The sequence below is a fragment of the Salvia hispanica genome, chromosome 4 (assembly GCF_023119035.1).
Source record: "Salvia hispanica cultivar TCC Black 2014 chromosome 4, UniMelb_Shisp_WGS_1.0, whole genome shotgun sequence".
Classification (NCBI taxonomy): Eukaryota; Viridiplantae; Streptophyta; class Magnoliopsida; order Lamiales; family Lamiaceae; genus Salvia; species Salvia hispanica.
Window position 1 is genome coordinate 33,096,171 of NC_062968.1, and position 20,076 is coordinate 33,116,246.

The 20,076-nt window shown below is 35.7% G+C and overlaps 5 protein-coding genes across 5 annotated transcripts; 3 read left to right on the forward strand and 2 right to left on the reverse strand.

Moving 5' to 3' along the window:
* The first annotated feature begins 1,679 nt into the window (after positions 1-1,679).
* Positions 1,680-3,812, forward strand: LOC125219430 (uncharacterized membrane protein YuiD). The gene is made up of 2 exons (XM_048121405.1): positions 1,680-2,513; positions 3,453-3,812. The coding sequence occupies exons 1-2, from the start codon at positions 1,878-1,880 to the stop codon at positions 3,615-3,617; spliced, it is 801 nt and encodes a 266-aa protein (XP_047977362.1). The 5' UTR covers positions 1,680-1,877; the 3' UTR covers positions 3,618-3,812.
* A 46-nt stretch (positions 3,813-3,858) lies between these two features.
* Positions 3,859-5,269, reverse strand: LOC125219429 (E3 ubiquitin-protein ligase SINAT5-like). Its single transcript, XM_048121404.1, has 3 exons — positions 4,898-5,269; positions 4,432-4,818; positions 3,859-4,352 (listed from the first exon to the last, which is right to left on the reverse strand). The coding sequence occupies exons 1-3, from the start codon at positions 5,087-5,089 to the stop codon at positions 3,993-3,995; spliced, it is 939 nt and encodes a 312-aa protein (XP_047977361.1). The 5' UTR covers positions 5,090-5,269; the 3' UTR covers positions 3,859-3,992.
* A 1,194-nt stretch (positions 5,270-6,463) lies between these two features.
* On the reverse strand, positions 6,464-6,895 carry LOC125220936 (cyclin-dependent protein kinase inhibitor SMR12-like). The gene has a single exon (XM_048123064.1). The coding sequence runs from the start codon at positions 6,893-6,895 to the stop codon at positions 6,464-6,466; it is 432 nt and encodes a 143-aa protein (XP_047979021.1).
* A 5,073-nt stretch (positions 6,896-11,968) lies between these two features.
* Positions 11,969-14,807, forward strand: LOC125219428 (actin-like). The gene is made up of 5 exons (XM_048121403.1): positions 11,969-12,172; positions 13,183-13,254; positions 13,345-13,738; positions 13,848-14,461; positions 14,533-14,807. Exons 2-5 carry the CDS (start codon positions 13,195-13,197, stop codon positions 14,596-14,598), a joined length of 1,134 nt encoding a protein of 377 aa, XP_047977360.1. The 5' UTR covers positions 11,969-12,172; positions 13,183-13,194; the 3' UTR covers positions 14,599-14,807.
* A 369-nt stretch (positions 14,808-15,176) lies between these two features.
* LOC125219427 (pectin acetylesterase 5-like) lies at positions 15,177-19,915 on the forward strand. Its single transcript, XM_048121402.1, has 12 exons — positions 15,177-15,514; positions 15,629-15,711; positions 15,902-16,031; positions 16,269-16,348; positions 16,479-16,568; positions 16,986-17,110; positions 17,885-17,945; positions 18,397-18,453; positions 18,544-18,621; positions 18,697-18,802; positions 19,132-19,277; positions 19,379-19,915. Exons 1-12 carry the CDS (start codon positions 15,280-15,282, stop codon positions 19,490-19,492), a joined length of 1,305 nt encoding a protein of 434 aa, XP_047977359.1. The 5' UTR covers positions 15,177-15,279; the 3' UTR covers positions 19,493-19,915.
* The last annotated feature ends 161 nt before the right edge of the window (positions 19,916-20,076 follow it).

Consider the following 20,076-nt stretch of genomic DNA (forward strand, 5'->3'; position numbering starts at 1 on the left):
ATTATTAAAACCATTGAAATCATAGTAATTTGATTTGTTGTGATTTATTTAAATATTTTTTGTTTTATGTTTGACTATAATTTGAACATCGATTAATGTTATATCCATTTGGCAATGCAAATCTACACCACAACATGTGTGCCATGCATAGAGATTATTGTTGCTCCTATGCAAATAGTAGCAATGCAAATCGCTGCAAATGCAACCTTTTATATTGTTCATTTTCATTATATGATATTGTGATGGCGATAAGTACACTCATCATTTTACTAAATTGAGTGTGTGACTAGGAGGGAGAAGATGTATCGAAATATCGGTATATTATATTAGCAGAATTAAAAAAATATAAAAAAAATATTGAAATTTCAATATATGTACTAGTGTATATTTTTGATACGGTATGATATCATACAGAAAATTTTGAATACTATAACAAAAACAAATTTTATGTATGATATCAAAATGTGTTTCCGTTACAGTATCGAATTAAAAACACATTTTGGGTACTAGTGAATCGTGTCGATTCCAATTGATTGATCATTTGATCCTATATTCCTATTCACAATTGTTTTCTAAAATATTCCACTCATTAACTCTATATGTAGCTCCTCATAAAATTGTGATGGTTTAAACAGTATTTTCTTCGTCCTTGTTAAAAGTTACTGATGGTTTAAACATTACTTCCTTCGTCCCTTGTTAAGAGAGGTGTATTCTTTTCAGATCGTTTCAAGGTAAATGAATTATTTCTTTTTTTCTTTTCTTTTTTTTTTACTCCTATTTTATTTAATTAAAAAAACTTCACGTTCTTAAATTCGGTGTTAGAAAAAATAGTCTTTTTTTTTATAATAACAAGAAGAGGGCGTCGCCCTAAAGTTCAAACACCGCCCCTACATTGGGCACATACAACCGTGGGTAATCCCCATCCGGTCATTCAACAACAAATTCATCGTCTCACTCGGTGCCTCGTCAAACACCACTAGCCCAGGCTGCATGTTCACACCCAAGTTTGCCATAAAGTCTGCAACTTGATTACTTTCCCTAAACACATGAGTAATCTTCACATTCCACTCTCTTTGCATGATACCTTTTATACTTCTAGCAAGTGATAAAGCACTGAAATCCGATTTCGTGTCATTAAACACGTGAACAACTGTCATATTATCACTTTCCACAAGTATATTTCTAAGCCTCTTTACCCCGCCAACTTAAGCCCGTCATATATTCCCCACAATTCAGTTTGCACTACCGAACATCTTCCCAAGTGCCTTGTGTAGCCCAACACCCACTCTCCAGTTGAATCCCGCAAATACCCCTCCTGATGTTGCACGTTCAGAATCATATTTCACAGCCCCATCACAATTTTATTTGCACCACCCATCCTGGGGAGCATGCCATTGTACCTACTTCAACACCTTATTTATTGATTTGGCTAGCTTAAGTTCATTACTATGGACCGATCTCGCCCAAGCTCTACATGGTGCCATTGTAGCGTACGATGACACAAGAGGCCTCATATCAACAAATCCAATTGGGCCAGCCCAAACGTTAACCCAATTAAATAATCATATATTCCTCGTCAAAATAATAAGTGAACAGAAATTAAAGAAAATTTGAGAATGTTGTGGTATAATTTAGCAGGTGCCAATGAATAATTGGACACCGAGGTTTGTGGCGGAGAGAACCACAATCACGAATCACGATGTCCAATCTTCCAAAATAAAGAAACCTTTTGAACATTCGAGTAAACAGACACAAGTCGTATATGGTAATGGTATATTCTCTGGATGCCTCTTCTATGTTGTAAATTGTAATCACTCTTGCATTTCGATTGAGCATGCAACTCAAACTCCACCCAAAGTTGTCATCTCTCTGAACTAATGGATTCTCTCGCACTAAATCTAATTGCCTCTCCTTTCAAAGGCTCAACCTTTCTCACTATTTCCAATTCTAATTCAAGAAGATTCAACAAAGCTTCCATCTCCGTCAAAAACTCTCTAAACCCCCAAAATCCCAATTCAATATGGGGTCATTGCGGTTTCCCCGCTAAACCCCTTTCATATCTAGTACCCCTTTTGAAAAAAGTCACGGCCTTGGCCACGAAACCATCGCCGCAAAAATGGGGCTCCGACTTGGAAGAAGCGAAGCTTCTGCAGAATGGGGCATTCGGGACTGCGCTGATGAGCGTGACGGCGACGGCCAAGGTCAAAATAAGTCCTTTCGTGGCTACACTAGCGGCGAATCCGACCTTCGTGTCGGCGTTGTGCGCTTGGGCTGTTGCGCAGTCGACCAAGGTTTTCTTGAATTTCTGTGTGGAGAGGAAGTGGGATTTTAGGATTATGTTCTCTTGCGGCGGGATGCCTTCTTCGCATTCTGCATTGTGCACTGCGCTCACTGCTTCTGTTGCAATCTGCCATGGAGTTGCTGATTCTTTGTTCCCAGTTTGTCTGGGCTTCACTTTGATTGTGATGTATGATGCTATTGGTGTAAGGCGCCACGCCGGTATGCAAGCTCAGGTAATACTTTGTTTCCACCATTTCTTGCTCCATTCTTTTACTCCACTTAATTTGTTGTCCAACTTTTTTTTATCAGTTTGGACAAGGGTGAAACTCTATATTTGTAGTCTTGATGGATTTGGTGAAAATGGCATCACCTAATAGTTTTCTTCTTATAATTTGCAACATACTTACTATAAAGCTTTGCCTGTGTGGAATATTGATTTGGGTTGAAATTGCTTCTTGATGAAGAGACTATTGAGAATAAGCTTTCAAAGTAACTGAGATCTTATCAAGTGTTGTATCTTGTGGATAGAACTAATCAACTTTGGTATATGAAGGTGGTGTTTGGTTAGTTAAACAAGATTATGGTGAGATACAATATGAGATACTATGATTAAATTAGTCATAGGATTTAATCATTGGGGATGGATATGGGCCAAGATACATTGTCACAGGCCGAGATTTCGAGAAAAAAGTTAACCGAACAAGAGAATAAGAAATGAGATTAGACATGGACTTTAGTCACAAGTAAACATGGCAACCGAACGACCCCGAATATGAGTATGTTATTCAAGTGGAGAATAGATCTCAAGATGACCAAATAACATGCAACAATCATTGTTTAATAGAGGTTATGTAAATGTGAAGAGTTTTTCCCTTATTAGGGGTAGGTGGAAGGATCAGAATCAACATGTTGCAACTTGCACTGTTTTGAATTTGGATCGACGGAACACAATAGGTTCTTGAAATCTGTAAATGCTTTAGTTTAGAGCTCTTTGCACTTGACAAGGAATTTTTAATGCAACAACCATTGAGTTTATGCCATTCTTGATCGTGGGACATATCTTTGTATACTATTGATTGTTTCAACTCTTAATATTAGTTTATGCATGTGCTGTGATTGAATTCCCTGTTGTCATTTCCCACTCTGTCTTAAAATCTATCAACTCCATGTAGGTTCTGAATGTGATAGTCGAGGACTTGTTCCAAGGGCACCCGATAAGCCAAAGAAAGCTGAAGGAGCTTCTTGGTCACACCCCGTCCCAGGTCTTTGCTGGAGCTCTACTAGGCATCCTCGTAGCTTGGAGGTGTAGTCAGGTTTGTGCGTTTCCAGCCTCTTAGGATGTCACATCGGACATATAGATGCTCTACTAGGAGAATCCAGGATTTCAATGTTTACATCTTGTAAACATTCTGATTTTGGCATATGATTTTTTGAGGTTTCTAACTACATACAAACACTCTGTTTCTGCTACATGCTTTGCTTGCCTCTGTTAAAATAGTGTGATTGTAATATATTTTGCTTGCTTCGCTCCATGATTCCAAAATACTTATACATACATAGGTCGAAATGTGCTGTTGAACTAGTTCGTATCGTTAGTCATAAAGTCGACATGGTTAGTGTTTTCGGGTGAATTTGGTAGATTCAAATTTGATATAATAATAAGCAGACCCAAAATCCATGAATAACAAGACTTGTTAGATGTGAAATATTTTCTAAGTGCAGAGATTGGGTATGCAAGTAGGATCAGGGTTCTGTTGCTCCTTCCATATCCGGCCTGTGACGCGGAGCTTGAGCTCCTTCCTGTCACCTCCGGAGAAAAACAGAGCCATGCTGCGCTGTATGATGAGGCCGTCATGGCTGTCTCGAACCTTCCTGTGAGAGTCTCGTATGCTCCGGGGAGTCCCCTCCCACGTCAGCTTCCGCCCATTTCCCCCAACCTCCAGGCTGTAGCTGTAATTCCTGGCCTCTGTCTCGTCTCCCATGAGCCGAAGAAATGCCATGTACACTGGAGCCATCCCGAGTTGGAAAGCTTCGAAATGAAGGCAAAAGTAGTGACCAAAACAATTGAACACCTACAATAAATGAACCAGAGTGGGATACTCTTATAATGAAGCACAATTCAGTTGACAAAACGTTTTCCTTGCAACTAACCGTGAGCATCCACGTTGCGTTCTCGACGTCTCGAGGGTTTGACTTTACGTATCGATGGTTGAAGGTGCACCCGGAATGCATATCCACTTTGTGTCCGTCTCTCAAGTGATCGACGAGATATTGGATGTCCCCAACAACCGAGCACTCGGATCCTGCATACGGGCAGCTGTAAGGCCGGTAATTGCACACACCCTCGTGCTTCAGCTTGCCGTAATACGGGAATATCTCCGGGCATCTGAGAGAGATGTATCTGCAAGGGAGGTGGAGCTTTTCAGCCACTTTTTCGAGCGCAAGACATCGTATGTCGCCGAGCTCCTGTCGACACGTGGGGCACCGGTTGTGAACCCGGAGTTTGCAGGTAGAGCAGATGGTATGCCCATTGTGACACTGCAGCAGTGTGTATAAATATAGAAATCGAATGAATCACAAAAATGCAAGATTGAATCTTGAAGACAATGAAGAAAACCTGGTGGATAGGCGGATACATAGAATTGGTGCAAACGGGGCATTCAAGGAGCTCATGAAGAGTTGTAATTGGATGAATGAGAGTATGATTGTGGGAGTGGGATGGCTTTGAAGATGAAAAGTGAGATGGAGACATACCCCATTCCCATCCGCCTTCTTCAATCAATGATGTGCATTCAATGCTCGAATCCATTCTCTCTAATATCTAAATCAATTAGGCTTCATTTTTTCCAGGAGGTTGGGGAATTTGCGGAAATTAATGTTGATGAGTTTGGATGAATATCCAGAGATCGGAAGGAAGTGCTCCCCTCCCCCAATTCAATTTCTTCATTCCATCTGGAAAAGTTAGTTGTACTTGGATCAATAAAATTCGGAACTGAATTTGTTTTCCCATTTTTTGTTCCTCAAAATAATTGGGTTTTTTTTTTAACTTTATATTGTGTATGCATATATTAATTAATATTACATGACATGAAATAAGAAAAGGAAACAAAATTATCACTCCGTAACTCTTTATAAACTCAAACAAAATTATTCATATTTTGCAAAGTGAAGCACAAAATACCATCGTAAATGCATTTTCGTAAACTCTATTGTATAGTTTTTTAGAACTTGTATTGTAAAAATTTAATTATAGCCTATTTAAAGTAAAGAAATGTTTTAGTCATTGCTGGTTGGTGCATTCATATTGACTCCACTTTCTCCAAAATTGATTTTTGGATCTGCGAGTACATCATTTTACGAGGGGTATATTAGATAGAGCTTGGGCCAACCATTTGAACTGCATTTTCTGTATCCAAGCAACTGTTTACAGGTTGGAAGAGTTGTCTGATCTGAACATGCTTTTCTTTTTCTACAAGATAAATTATTCGAATTGATCCCTTCCTCAATTGTTCTAATCGCCTTTTGTTTTTTCAGTGAAAGCTATGCTAAAGTTTACCACCATTGAATTGAATTATTGCGAATTGCATGTTTACTAATCCAGCGATTTAAGATTTAGTTTTTGTCTCATGTAAATGTCTCAAATATAAATTGCAAGTCCTTTTCACTACTGCCTGGAAAATAATTCAACATTTTAGAATTCTAACAATAACAAACCACATTTGATTTAAGGTCCTCTTACGCCAAATAAAATCAACATACAAACCCATCATTTTCAGAAAAATAACATGTCATTATCAGGCTTACTCATGTCACGAATTAGTTGTTATAGGCAAAAATTCGATGCTAAAATTAATACTAGAATTGATAAAAACGCCAAGAAAATAACAATACCAAAATTTGAGCTTATTATGAATTTGAAGTGTAATCTATTAATGGAAATTGTCAGCTAAAGCATTTCCAGTACTCTCGGAAATGTTTATTTTGAGCATTAATTCGTAAATTTCATACAACGAGACGTGGCTTAAAAATTCTTTACCCATGCAGTATGATAGTAGTACTACTAAAAAAGTAAAAATTATAATAAAAGTGGGTTATTCCAAAATTATGGAGTATGTTTCTTATCTTCTCCCATTGATATAACAAAAGTTTAAAGTCTTACAAAAATAATAAATTTATCGCACCATTATTGAGCCGTTCGAGCTTTCTTCGATTTCTTCTCCTCCACATTGACTACGCCTCCGCTAATCGGCGACAAAAAAAGCGATTCAATCTCAGCCGCCGTGAAGAACAGTAGGCGGCGCCTAAACTCCGGCCTTTTCAGCGTCGGGTACCAAGTCCTTGTTTTCCCCGGCGGCGGAGGGCACTGCGCGATCGCCGGAATTTTGTGATCCAGCGATGTCGGAGTTGTGAATCCTTCCAGCTCCTCTTCTTCATCACCTACCGATTTTTCTAATTTTCCTCTGCTAGCATTTCCTTCTTCCTCTCCACGATCAGAATTGCCGCGATCTTCGTGAAATTCTGATTGAATTTCGTGATTTGGAGCGCATTTTATGCTTTCTTCTTTTAGGTTGATCGACATGCTCAATGGTGAGAAGAGATCGATTTTGGAGCACATTTCATTAGAGAGATGAAGATGAAATAGAAAGACTGTTATTTATACAGGCGAATATAGTGAAAAAGACACTTCTTTCTATATTTTGCTATGTGAATAGTATTTTATTTTTGTGATAAAAAAATCATTATTTACGTAAATGTTAATAGCATATATCAGTCGATAAAGCATTTTCAATAGTTCCATTCCACTAAAAAATTAACAAGACTTTAGAATAGTATGATTGTTATTTTCTTCATATATTTGAGGTAATATTAATAGATTATGTACGGCACAGTTAATACTCCATGTATTTATGTGTAATTACATACTTGCTAACATTCACATCGTCAAAAGGATAATTTTAATTAAACCTTTTTTTCTCGTTAATATTCAGGGCTAGCTATTACTTAGTGAGGGAACTAGAAAAATATTTGTCCAGGACTATATTTTTAAATTTGTGAGGCAAACTAATCGTAATTATAATCTCACTCTCATATTTCATGGAGCTTAGATTTTTAGGTTATATGGTAATTGAAAGATCAAACTATGGTTTTATATTACACATTTTGCATTGAAATATTTGTCTAAAATAATATGGAAAAATTTTACACTTTAATTCTCAAATTATTATTATTTTCAAAATGATACTTTTATAGTACTTAAATTATTATTTTTTAAAATTATGTCTGATCTACGGGAAATAACAATAAAAACTTACAGTTATTAACGGAAATTAAAATGAATAGGCATTAAATTAACAGCGCCAATTTGGCATTAAGAATTCGCTTCAAGGGTTACGCCGACTAATTTTCGACATTAAAATGGTGTCGGTTTAGTGTCAAATCATTTTCTTTACTAATGTTATTTTATTTAGATTCATCTGTAATTTCGAAAATGTCAATAGTTTAGGTATTGGAACGTAATTTTCCCAATAAAAATAGAGCCAAATTTTATAAATAAAATATTATACTAGTATACTACTCCATATTAGAAATAATAAAAATCAAATACTAGTAAATTGTCGAATAATAGGAAAAAGTAGTTCTCGAAATTAATGAGAACAGAGCGACTCTTAAAATCGTGGTGGGTTTTGTAAGCTGAAATGAGTTGTTGCATAGTATCATATTTTTCTTCAAAAAGTAATTATTCGATTTAAGAAAAAAGACGATTAAATTTTTGGGCATGGATTTAAATGCAACGATTTCTTCCCCATCTAGCTTCTAGTATATAGTAGGGGCCATAATTTCAGACTAGGTCAAAGTAGTTGGAGGCTGTAAATTCGAATTCCTTTTGAGTCATTATTATCACTATTGCAGTACTGTAAATTAAATATTATATTTTTTTGACTAAATTAAGCAATTTAGTTAATGAGATTTCAAATTAAAGGTATTAATCTCCTTTCATATTAGGGGAAAAGGTCTATGCAAATAATGCAAAATGTACCAAACTATTTCCATCTTATACATAATTTATTCTAGACTTTCGCACGCATAATAGTAAAAAAGTTATACCCAAATTGATCTTAAATAATGACTACATCAATATTTGGTTAAAAATATAAAAAATGAGAAGAGTTATGTTATGAATAGGAGAGAATATTTTCTAAAATCCATTATCAATTGTATCCATAATGTATTGTGCTCTTAAGAAATCTCATGATATTTCGATTTCCAAATTATATACTTTACCAAATAGGACATAGAAATTGATAGTATACATGGTTTTTTTTTGAATTACAGTGCTGGAAGTGGTAAAGGCAAATGGAAAGTAATACCACTAGCATTACTTAAGCATTATGTATTTAAGTACTTTTCATATTTCTCATTCCTTATTATTTTTATTTCTAACTTCTAATTAATTAAATTTTGAAAGAGACATAGTTGTCGGGCAACGGACATAAATTTTGGAGCATGGAAAGATATGCGCCCAGTACCGTTATGTCGTTGTTTGAGATACTTTCAGCATGGTGCCAACGTATTTGTTACGTGCACGAATAAATTTTGGCTCATACAAAACTGCCAACAAAAATATCTGCATCTGATCGTAGATTTTAGGAAAAATAACACGATTAGCTAAAGTTCCAGTACCGTTATGTCGTTGTTTGAGATACTTTCAGCATGGTGCCAGCGTATTTGTTACGTGCACGAATAAATTTTGGCTCATACAAAACTGCCAACAAAAATATTTGCATCTGATCGCAGATTGTAGGAAAAATAATTCACGATTAGCTAAAGTTGATGATTTTGTAACAAAGGACTTTAATTTCTTATGACAAAATTAAGTACTCCATAAAGCCAGTAGCAGTATTTTGTTTTTTTGCCTAAACTACCGATATTTTTAATATAGCAAAATAATTTGTTTTTCGTTTCAAATTTCAGTTCATAATCATAGGATTAAACCACACATGAAGCACGAGTTCAATGAATATAGTACACACTGTAAAGCAGTATTCTTCAACCCTTTGTACAGAATAAAGTGATCTAAAGTTTAAATCTCAATTTTCGACAAAAAAAGTTATAACATCTTTAACTAAAATTAGTATAGAAACAAATTGGTAAGGAAAAGACAATGGAATTCAACAAACGGCCTTGCTTATTTCGTGTGGATTTGGAAGTTGAAACCGAACTTGAGAAAAACAAAAAAAATAGTACATTTAGAATAAATATATTAATACTATAATACCTTAATTATTCCCTAAAGGATTCTTCAAAATATGAAAACATAATTCAAATTTGAGATCATAATATCACATGACATCATAATCCAATTCACTTACTCAAGTGAATTTAATACCCCTCTCTTATTTTATTTCATCAGTTGTAATTACATGTGTATAATCTGATTACACCTAATTAAAGGGGTATAGACAAATAAGTTTAGTTTTAGCGTGGCCTAACCTAGCTCAAATTTGAATTTAGTAGGGCTTCAACTAAATTTGAATAATCAGCATAATTAAATCAAGCAGTTATACAATTTCAGTTTTGTTCATAAAGTGTAATTTAATTTATAAAAAATCCTAACTCCATAAAAAGGTACGGTAGTGACAATGAATGCTTAATAAAACCAATAAATAGAACATTAATTGATCCACCTCATTCCTAATTACTTTAATTCAAATGAGGAGTAGTACACTTAATCTGCATATAATCTGTTAATAAACTTAATCTAATAAACAACATTAGGTAGATCATAGATTGTACCACACTTTAAACTCACTGTTGGATTCAAAATCTTAACTTTAAGCAACTTATAATTTCTACCACAACTAAATAATTTCCGAGTTTGGCTTGAAAATATTAATAGATTCGATCGTAACTTTCATCAATAAATTTACCCACTCCATCAATAAATTGGTTTATCTTGTTCTCTCAGAAATACAAGAAAACCAAATTGTTCTCTTTTTAGTTAATTATTCCTTTTTTCCTCACCTTATAGAGTGATGTCTGAAATGTATGAATGTCTCATCGAAGACAGATAAATTTTGTATGAATCTTGTGGTAAATTAATTAAAAATCTTCCTTTGATATATATTTTTATTTTCTAATTTAACTCATCTTCCAACATTTTTTTGGATTTTAGCGCTTTTTGCTTACAAAATTATTTCAACTTAATATTGAGGGTTCCAACTTACATTTAATAATTTAACAATCTGATTATACATAAACATAACAAAACTAGAATATGGAGAAGATATCAAAAATATAAATACACACACATATATAGCATTAATCTATTCAAAATATATAGTAGTAGCACATAACATTTGAAACTAATTAATCAAAAAGACAAATCCTTCACATAAATGGTTAATGACAAAATGGAGACACATATATATAGACTGCTATATAGCATTATTTATTCTTCTTCAATTCATCATATTACATTAGAAACCATATCAAATATGCGATCTTAGTCATATAAAATTGGATTATATGCAGAAAAAGAAAATTGAAATAGAGATAGCAGTGTTACTTCTTCAAATTTAAAATTACGTTATACTAGTAAAATAAAAGCATTGCTAGCCCCTAAGGTTATTTTTTAGATTCCAAAACACATATACTACTATCTAGTTGTACGTATGTTGAGTGCTAGCTAGGAAATAGAAGTTGGTAGCCTAGGACAAAAAAAAAAGATAAAGATCCATTTTTTTTTAAATTACCCCATTATGAAAATATGTACTACTCTATATCATATTCTTATTTTTAAATTTGATGTATCCATAAACATTAATTACTTTTCATTTTTGTATAATATGGTCCATCACTCATATGAAACTCATATATATGCATTCTCTAATGCATTCTCTCGCTCTCTCACATGTTTTACTAACTTGATATTGAAACTCATTTCGATTACTACAGTGAATACTGGTATAAACCAACATTTTTATTAACTACTAATAACAAAATGTGTGGTCTATGTATCGATCATTAGATGAATGTACATGATTTATTTTCAATCTATGTGCTGCTCCCTTCATTCCATTGCATGTGATTGTTTTTTTAGCATGAGATTTAAGAAAGTGATATTTATTGAGTTAAGTAGAAAAAGTAAAGTAAGAAAGAGAATAAAGTAAAAGAGACAAAGAGAGAGTAAAGTAAGAGAAATTTGACGTTTTATTTACAAGCTAAAAATAAAAATCAATCACTTGTAGTGGAATAACGAAAAAAGGAGATGAATCACTTGAGGAAAGATTGAGTATAAAATTAACAAATAGTATCAGTGTATGTATAAATAATGTAAATTTTTATGATATCAAATTAGAGAGTATTAAGTTTCAATTGTAAACCCTTTTATAAAACATTGTAATCGTTCCTGGATAATTTACGTGATAGCATCCCACTTTATATGGGCTAAACTTAGCGGGCCACACAAAAATTGGGCCTAGATTTTTAGCAACCCAACCCGACACGACAGTAGAAAGTAAAATAAAAATAAAAATTCATGACCGCACTTTTATGGGGTTAATTTTGATATAATCGTGTAGTTTGAGGAGTGAATATGTAATAATGATAAAGATAGGAATAGAGAGGGGTCGATATGAAATTCACCCTACAAACGTTCTGTACACTACACTAATGCACGAGTCAATCGGAGAAGATAATGCGAGATTGTAGTTGCATTTAAAGCTCAAGTTTCCATCTTCTTTCATTTCATTCGCATTTGCATTTCACTCCGCTCCCTCATTTTCGCACCTTTTTTTCCAATTGTTTTTACCTTTTTTTTTTTTTGGAAACGTGATCGGCTGTTTAGCATTCTGTTGTTTCTGAATAACGCTCGTAATCGTTCGAATCAGAGGTGATCAAATTCTGATTTTTGATTCTTCGTTTTCCCCTTTCCTTTCTTTTTTGGTTGAATTTATGTGGATTATTTGCTCAGGTTGATTTTAGGTAATCGTCGCATTTATGCTATCAATGTGCGTGTGCCTAGATATTGATTTATTTTTGTGTTTGCATGGATGCGATCTTTCGTAAGAGCAGGCTGTTATTTGATATTAAACTTCAGATATTTTTTTTCCAATCCTCTTTTTTCGGTTGCTTCGTGTGATGCCGATGTGTAATGCATGCTGAAATGTGATGGATATGGAATATTAAATTGAATAAATCCAGCTGCATTCGGCTTTTTGAGAGATTTCTGTGGAATAAATATGAATCTGTGTTGTATATATTCAATCCACGTGACAATTTGTCTGTTGTTGGTTTCGATTTCATTAAATTTTTAGGAGATATAGCTAGCTTGCAACATTTTCTGGAAAATGGCATTTCTTGGAAGGAAAAAGCTAATCTGGAATTAAGTATGATTTCCGTTTACTGCAAATGATGTAGGCATGATTTGATAGCTTCAACTGAAACAATTTGTTAGTCCCTGCATACATAGTCTTAATAAATTGAGCATGATTCAGTTTGTGAAAACTCTCAATTTGTTAGAGGTGCGGTCGTTTAGATCCTCATTTGAACAATTGGAACAGAGGGAGATGAATGGTTGAATAGAACACAAATTATAAATCTGTATCCTAGCTCAAGGGAGCTGGATTTTGTGGAAAGAAAAGAGATCTAGAGTAGAATCGCCCTTGTCAACTTTCTTTTGGCATATGAAGTTTTCTTATATTAGGAGTTAGTTTACCTCTTCCACGAAGTGATTCATTACAGTTGTTAATGCATTTTGATCAACCGAAGTTGTTTGTTACCTTTTCTCCCTATAGGAAAAACAAGTTTCCTAAATATGACGTGACAGATTGAAATTCTATTGATACGCTATCCTATCAATTTTCATCAAAATTAACCATGAAGCTTGTATTCTGTTGGCAGATCAGCAAATAAATGGCAGAGAGTGATGATATTCAACCTCTTGTCTGTGACAATGGAACTGGAATGGTCAAGGTAATATCTGTTTACACAATAAACATCAGTGTTTCTGTCTGGTTCTCTGTTTCTGGGAAGACTGTTATGTTATGTTGTTCCATGTTTCAGGCTGGATTTGCTGGAGATGATGCTCCAAGGGCCGTGTTCCCTAGCATCATAGGCCGCCCGCGCCACACAGGTGTGATGGTCGGCATGGGACAGAAGGATGCCTATGTTGGTGATGAGGCTCAGTCCAAGAGAGGTATTCTAACTCTCAAGTACCCAATTGAGCATGGCATTGTTAACAATTGGGATGACATGGAGAAGATTTGGCATCACACATTCTACAACGAGCTTCGTGTTGCCCCAGAGGAGCACCCAATTCTTCTCACAGAAGCACCCCTCAACCCAAAGGCAAATCGAGAGAAGATGACACAGATCATGTTCGAAACCTTCAATTCCCCTGCCATGTATGTTGCTATTCAGGCTGTTCTGTCCCTTTATGCCAGTGGTCGTACGACTGGTAAGAGATTATCTCGTTGTCTTTGTGCAAATTTGATAGAATACAATGAACTTAGTTAACAGGAAGAATCTGTGATGTTTCTTATTTGTAATGTGCTCCTTTGTTTTAGGTATTGTGATGGACTCTGGTGATGGTGTGAGTCACACTGTGCCTATCTACGAAGGGTATTCTCTCCCTCACGCAATTCTTCGACTTGACCTTGCTGGGCGCGACCTCACTGAATTCTTCGCCAAGATCCTGACGGAGCGTGGCTACAGCTTCACAACCTCTGCTGAGAAGGAAATTGTGAGGGACATGAAGGAGAAGCTGACATACATTGCGCTGGACTTTGAGCAGGAGATGGAGACAGCCAAGACTAGCTCGGACATAGAGAAGAACTACGAGCTGCCGGATGGGCAAGTGATCACGATTGGGAATGAGCGTTTCCGTTGCCCTGAGGTGCTCTTCCAGCCAGCAATGATAGGAATGGAAGCTGCTGGCGTGCACGAGACAACATACAACTCGATCATGAAATGTGACGTGGATATCAGGAAGGACTTGTACGGGAACGTTGTGCTCAGTGGCGGCACCACCATGTTCCCCGGTATTGCTGATCGGATGAGCAAGGAAATCAGCGCATTGGCTCCAAGCAGCATGAAGATTAAGGTGGTGGCTCCGCCCGAGAGGAAGTACAGTGTCTGGATCGGGGGATCCATCCTCGCTTCCCTCAGCACCTTCCAGCAGGCACGTTACGTTACACGTTACATATTACAGGCGTTTGTAGAATTCTTCAATATTTCATTGATTTTGTGCAGATGTGGATTGCTAAGGCCGAGTACGACGAGTCCGGCCCTTCCATTGTGCACCGGAAATGTTTCTGATCTCTCAATCATCGACTTCCCCCAAGGAAATGCTCTCCAATTCATTTGCTGTTTCTTGTTACTTTCCATTTTTTTTACTTCATTATGTTGTTTTTCTTGCTTTTGAAATTCAGCTGTTATAGGTTTGTTGCCTTCTTTTATTTGTTGTTTTTTTGAATGTTTTTCCTCACACTTGTTTTGTCTTTAATTCCAGCAGTTTTGGCTTATTATCGTTATGTTTATGTTTAAGATTATTTTCCCCTTCTTTTCCTATATTTGCAAGATCTAAATAACAGGATCTACAACGGTTTAGGAAATAGAGTTCAAAGTTCAATATTTTTTCTTCATCGGCCATCGCCATTTCCTTACAAAGTGAAATTAATTATATTGATTATAATTTCTTTTTATACTAGATTCTTACAAATAACTTCCGAAAAAAAGGGATAATAGATTTGAAAATTTCAAAAAATTCACGGTGTGTGGATCGACGTCATTGCAAATGTGAGATACTTAATTGTTTGTATTAACTATTAATTCCATAAAATAATACTACTACATAAAAGTGAAATTTCTGTTTTTTTTTCCAAACACATGCGTTTAAGTCAACTGTTTTACGAAAAGAAAATGAACTAGAAGAATAAGATCTCGTCGGTGGTACCCCAAGGTACAAACTCGATATCTCGTCGCACTTCCTTGCCTCCAATGCCAGCTAACCAGCACCGCCTTCCGCGCTTCACCTCCGACGACCCATGGCGGTGGTGGCGTCAATTGTCGCAGAGGGAGGTGACAATGGCCACTGCCGCGGCCGCAATTGTTTTTTTCCTCCTCGTCCTCTATCCGTTTCCAAAAACCTCGCGCACATTTGGAGGTACATCAGAGCCAGATTCAGAGTGGGTGCCTTTCACGCCTCTTTCCAAAGCGCAGCAAAATTCTGCGTGTAAGCATCATTAACGTTTGTTTTTCTGCAATGCGAATCGAATTTTAGGTTTTCGTTGTATATATATGCTTAGTGTGGAGTATATATGTTTGATTCAACACGGATCGGATGCAGTTTGTTTGGATGGGAGTTTGCCTGGTTATCATCTAAAGAGAGGATTTGGATCGGGCTCCGACAGTTGGCTAATTCACGTCGAGGTTCATTTGTTTAATAACTGTGCATGAGTGATATATTTGTCGAATGATATGTGTGTAAAATGTTACTCCATAAAGATTTAGTTGTGCTAATGTCATTGCCTGGTTATCATCAGATGTTTAGTATTATGAAGTAAGAACTTTTTTTTTGCTGTGCATCAACTACTTGTATGAATATTGCGTTTCTATGTAGGGTGGAGGATGGTGTAGCAATATAACATCTTGTTCGGATCGGAAGAAAACAAAATTAGGTTCATCAACTTATATGGACAAACAAGATCAGTTTTTGGGAATCTTGAGCCATCATCCAGTTCAAAATCCTGGTATGATGTTAACTGTGTACCTGTATATTGCATTTATTTCAAGTTTAAGTTTTGCACTGCATATGTTTTATTTAAAATTATGGTCGAGTTCAATATAATTGTATCGACTTCCAAAAAATGTTTAAAGTTTCGGACATCTTCCAAATTATGGGTGAGTCAATATAATTTTAATGGATTATAGCCATTGATTTTTTCTTTTTAGTTCTTTCTTGTTTAATGCTTTGGACAATCTTCCAGATTTTTTCAACTGGAACAAGGTGAAAGTAAGGTATTGTGATGGATCATCATTTTCCAGCCGTCCTGATACTGAGTTCCATGTAAGTCATATTAAAGATGATGGTTTAGATTTATCATGTAGTAATTATTTACCACACCTATCAGAAGCATAAAACATTGTGATGAATCATGGCAGTGGGTTAATTGCATCTCTATTCATTTATGTTTCAGAACGGAACAGAACTCTTCTTCAGAGGTCAGCTTATCTGGGACACACTTATGGATGAGCTTTTGACAATTGGAATGTCTAAAGCTAGACAGGTAACTAAAGTTAATTTGTCTCTCCATGTCTCCATCAGCTCGTAGCCAAACATCAACGTTCTGGTCTTTTTCACGTTTTTTGGGTTTAGTCTGGATATATGTTGCTACCATGCAAAAATATGTTTTTTTTTATGAAACGTTCATATATATGATTTTTGCTTTCTGTTTGAGAAATCTAGTTTTTTTCGTCTCAATATTGCCATTTCAAGTTTGATATTTGCTTATAGTTTTACATGATATCTTCGAATTACATCTTAAACTGAGTACATAGGTCCTGCACTTTCTCCTTCCCACTCTGATTATTCAAATTTCAAAATGATGTGATGGTTGATCTTTGATAAATCAAATGCATCTTGTAGCCAGCATCAATTTTATTGCAAATATTAGGTTTTTCAATTGCTTATGCCAACTTCACAGGCCCTTCTCACAGGATGCTCTGCTGGTGGTTTGGCCATTCTCATACACTGTGATGATTTCCGAGATCTTCTTCCAAAAGATACAGATGTGAAGTGTCTGGCAGATGCAGGTTTTTTCCCTAATGAGTATGTGCTGCAATTTCTCTATTCACCTCTTTGATGTTATTGTTCTGTTATTTCTCTTTGACTTTGCTTCTGCAGATCTTTGCGTAAGTTAATTAGATATGGGTTCAAGTTACTAAGAATCAACTGATGCATGCCAGTGGCTCTTTATTATTCCCAATGTTTTACAGGATTGTGAATAACATTTTTTTCCTCACAGACTCACTGTTTTTGGGTTTAGCCAATTTGTTTGCTACTTATCAACTAAAGTATTATGTCCTGAATAAAGAATGGTTGCCAGTGTTGATACATGCTGAATTGAAGGAATGAACCTTGTGGTGCATCTGTTTGTTGTATTTCCAATTTTACTATGCAATTTATTTTGTAAGGTGTTTTCGAATATGGCAACATATGGATTGGAAATTCGCTTTTCTATATTGATGGAAAAAACAAGGTTTCATTTTATAGCATAGCAAGTCTTGCTCCAAGTATAAGGTTGAACATCTAGAGAGGGTGAATACAGTTTTCCTTTTGTCACAAACAGATTATTGCTAAAAGTGTCTTAAACGAGTATATTGCAAATAGCTGGGCTTGTAGTCAGTTAACTGAGTTTTAAAGTGAAGTAGTAAGCACTTAGCATCTGGATAGATGGTTGATTGCTTGGCTATTGACTAAATAAGGCTTTAAGCTGAATTAGCATCTATTCGGAAATTCTGAAGTCTGGTACGGGGCTTTTCTTTATATTCTCTTTGCATTGTCCTTCATGTTCAAATTGAGAAGTGATTTGTTCTCTTACAGGAAAGATATTGTTGGAAATCACAGCATCGAATCATTTTATCATGATGTTGTTCATCTCCAGGTTATCTATCCAAAACTTCATAGCCTGTTGATGTATGCGAGAAATTTAAGTGTGTTCATATGCCTTTTTCGGTGACAATTTCTTGCACTAGGGATCTGTCTTTCACTTACAATACTACTTTTTCGCTAGTAAAACAATCAGAGTGGGAAGTCTCAAGTACTATTGTGAAGCTAAACTCTATTTTCCCTGAACCTTTTGGGCTTTACATTAAGAACAATAACCTTCCCTTTACTGAACATTTTCCAAGCCTGATAGATCGAGTTCGGCCTTGAGGCTTAGAACATTGCCCATATCCTTGAAAGGTGCATAATTCTTATAAACGGTATGGTTAACTGAGATGTATGATTGCTTTCAGCAGGCATCAAACGCTAATTGTCAGAAAAATAATCTAATTTTCAAATTGTGTGTGATGAATAGAATAATAACTTGTCCTCACCTGACCTGATTGCAGGGCATTGCAAAAAGTTTAAACCATGATTGTGTTGCCAGATCTGGCGAGCCCTCTAAGGTGAATTTGCTTCTGTAAATATTGGCTGATCATTGTTCTTCAAAATCTCTTTATTTCCTTAAACTAAAGACCTAGTGTTTCTTGTTGCAGTGTTTCTTCCCTCAGGAATTTATAGGAAATATAAAGACCCCTGTCTTCCTTGTTCAACCAGCATATGATTTTTGGCAGGTACTTTGTTATGTATTACCAACGGGTTTAACATTTCTAACATGTTGTAATTACACGTTTTGTATTTCCTTCCAGATAGAAAACATCTATGTGCCTAAATCGTCGGATCCCCAAGGCAGTTGGCGCAAGTGCAGGCTAAATATATTTAATTGCAACTCCAACCAGCTAGAAGTGCTCCATGGTACTATTATATAAGCTAGATTTCTCACTTAACAGACATAATATGTGCAAAAAAGTCACATGTTTGATTTTCTGGCAATTACTATGGGTTCAGATCAAACTTCTCTTGGGTCCCTGTAACTAACTTTAATGGTGGAAATTGGGTTGTCAATATTACCTGCTTACCTGAACTTAGTAGTGTTGTTTGTTAATCTAGATTCTAGTGGATACAATGTTCGTAACTCTCCATTCCGGATTTAACTCTGCCATGGCTTAAAATTGTTTCAGTTGTGCACATTAGCATAAATTCTTGTAACTTCTGCTTCCAGTAATGAGTTTTCATGTATGCAGGTTACAGAAATTCATTGCTCAGGACACTAGATGGATTTCAGAATAAACCAAAATGGGGGATGTTTATTAATTCCTGTTTTATCCATTGCCAGACATGGGCAGCTGGGACATGGCATTCACCCACATCTCCCAGAATCAACAACAAAGTTAGTTTTCCTTGTTCTTGTTAAGTATTGTTCAGACACAACATGTTTATCCATGATGGCTTGAATCAGCATATACATCCTATTTCCTCTGTGTAAAACAGACAGTTGCAGAAACAGTAGGTGATTGGTACTTCGAAAGAGAATCAGCAATAAGAGTTGACTGTCCTTTCCCCTGCAACCCTACTTGCTATAACAAAGATCTCTCAGCTGGGTGAGAATTACTCCCAGGATTACATTAGAGATGCTATTATCTCGTCTCTCCTCACAGCAAATGTTTAGCTGGTTGAATTGATTTTCAAGTATGAGCCGTGACTGGGACCAGTTATGGAAGAATAGGTTACTCTCCCCTTGTCCAACTTCTTCAACACTCAAAGGATGACAGGGTCGAGCACTGTAAGTTCGTTTTGGTAAATCATGGTATTGAAATATGAAACTTGCTGATCATCATTCATCTTTCTTTAAAAATGAGAAAATGCATTTTTTTACTACATTTCTAGATCAGATTTGTTTATGTGGAAGATATATAAAATTGTCAATTACTGTATTAGTACATTTCTAGATCAGATTTGTTTTGTAGACTTGATAAGATCAAACAGAGTGTAACCACTTTCCCACATGCAGCATGACTTTGGAATTTCTATGCGTGTGTTTTACGATAGTAGTATTTGTATTTCTAATACACAGTGGTCAACCCTCAGTTTTTCAATACTACTATAGCTACATGCAATTGCAAATGACATAGTATTATTGTTGAATTGATGTTCGGATTGTGACGATGACTCTCCAGCTATTCTTGCTG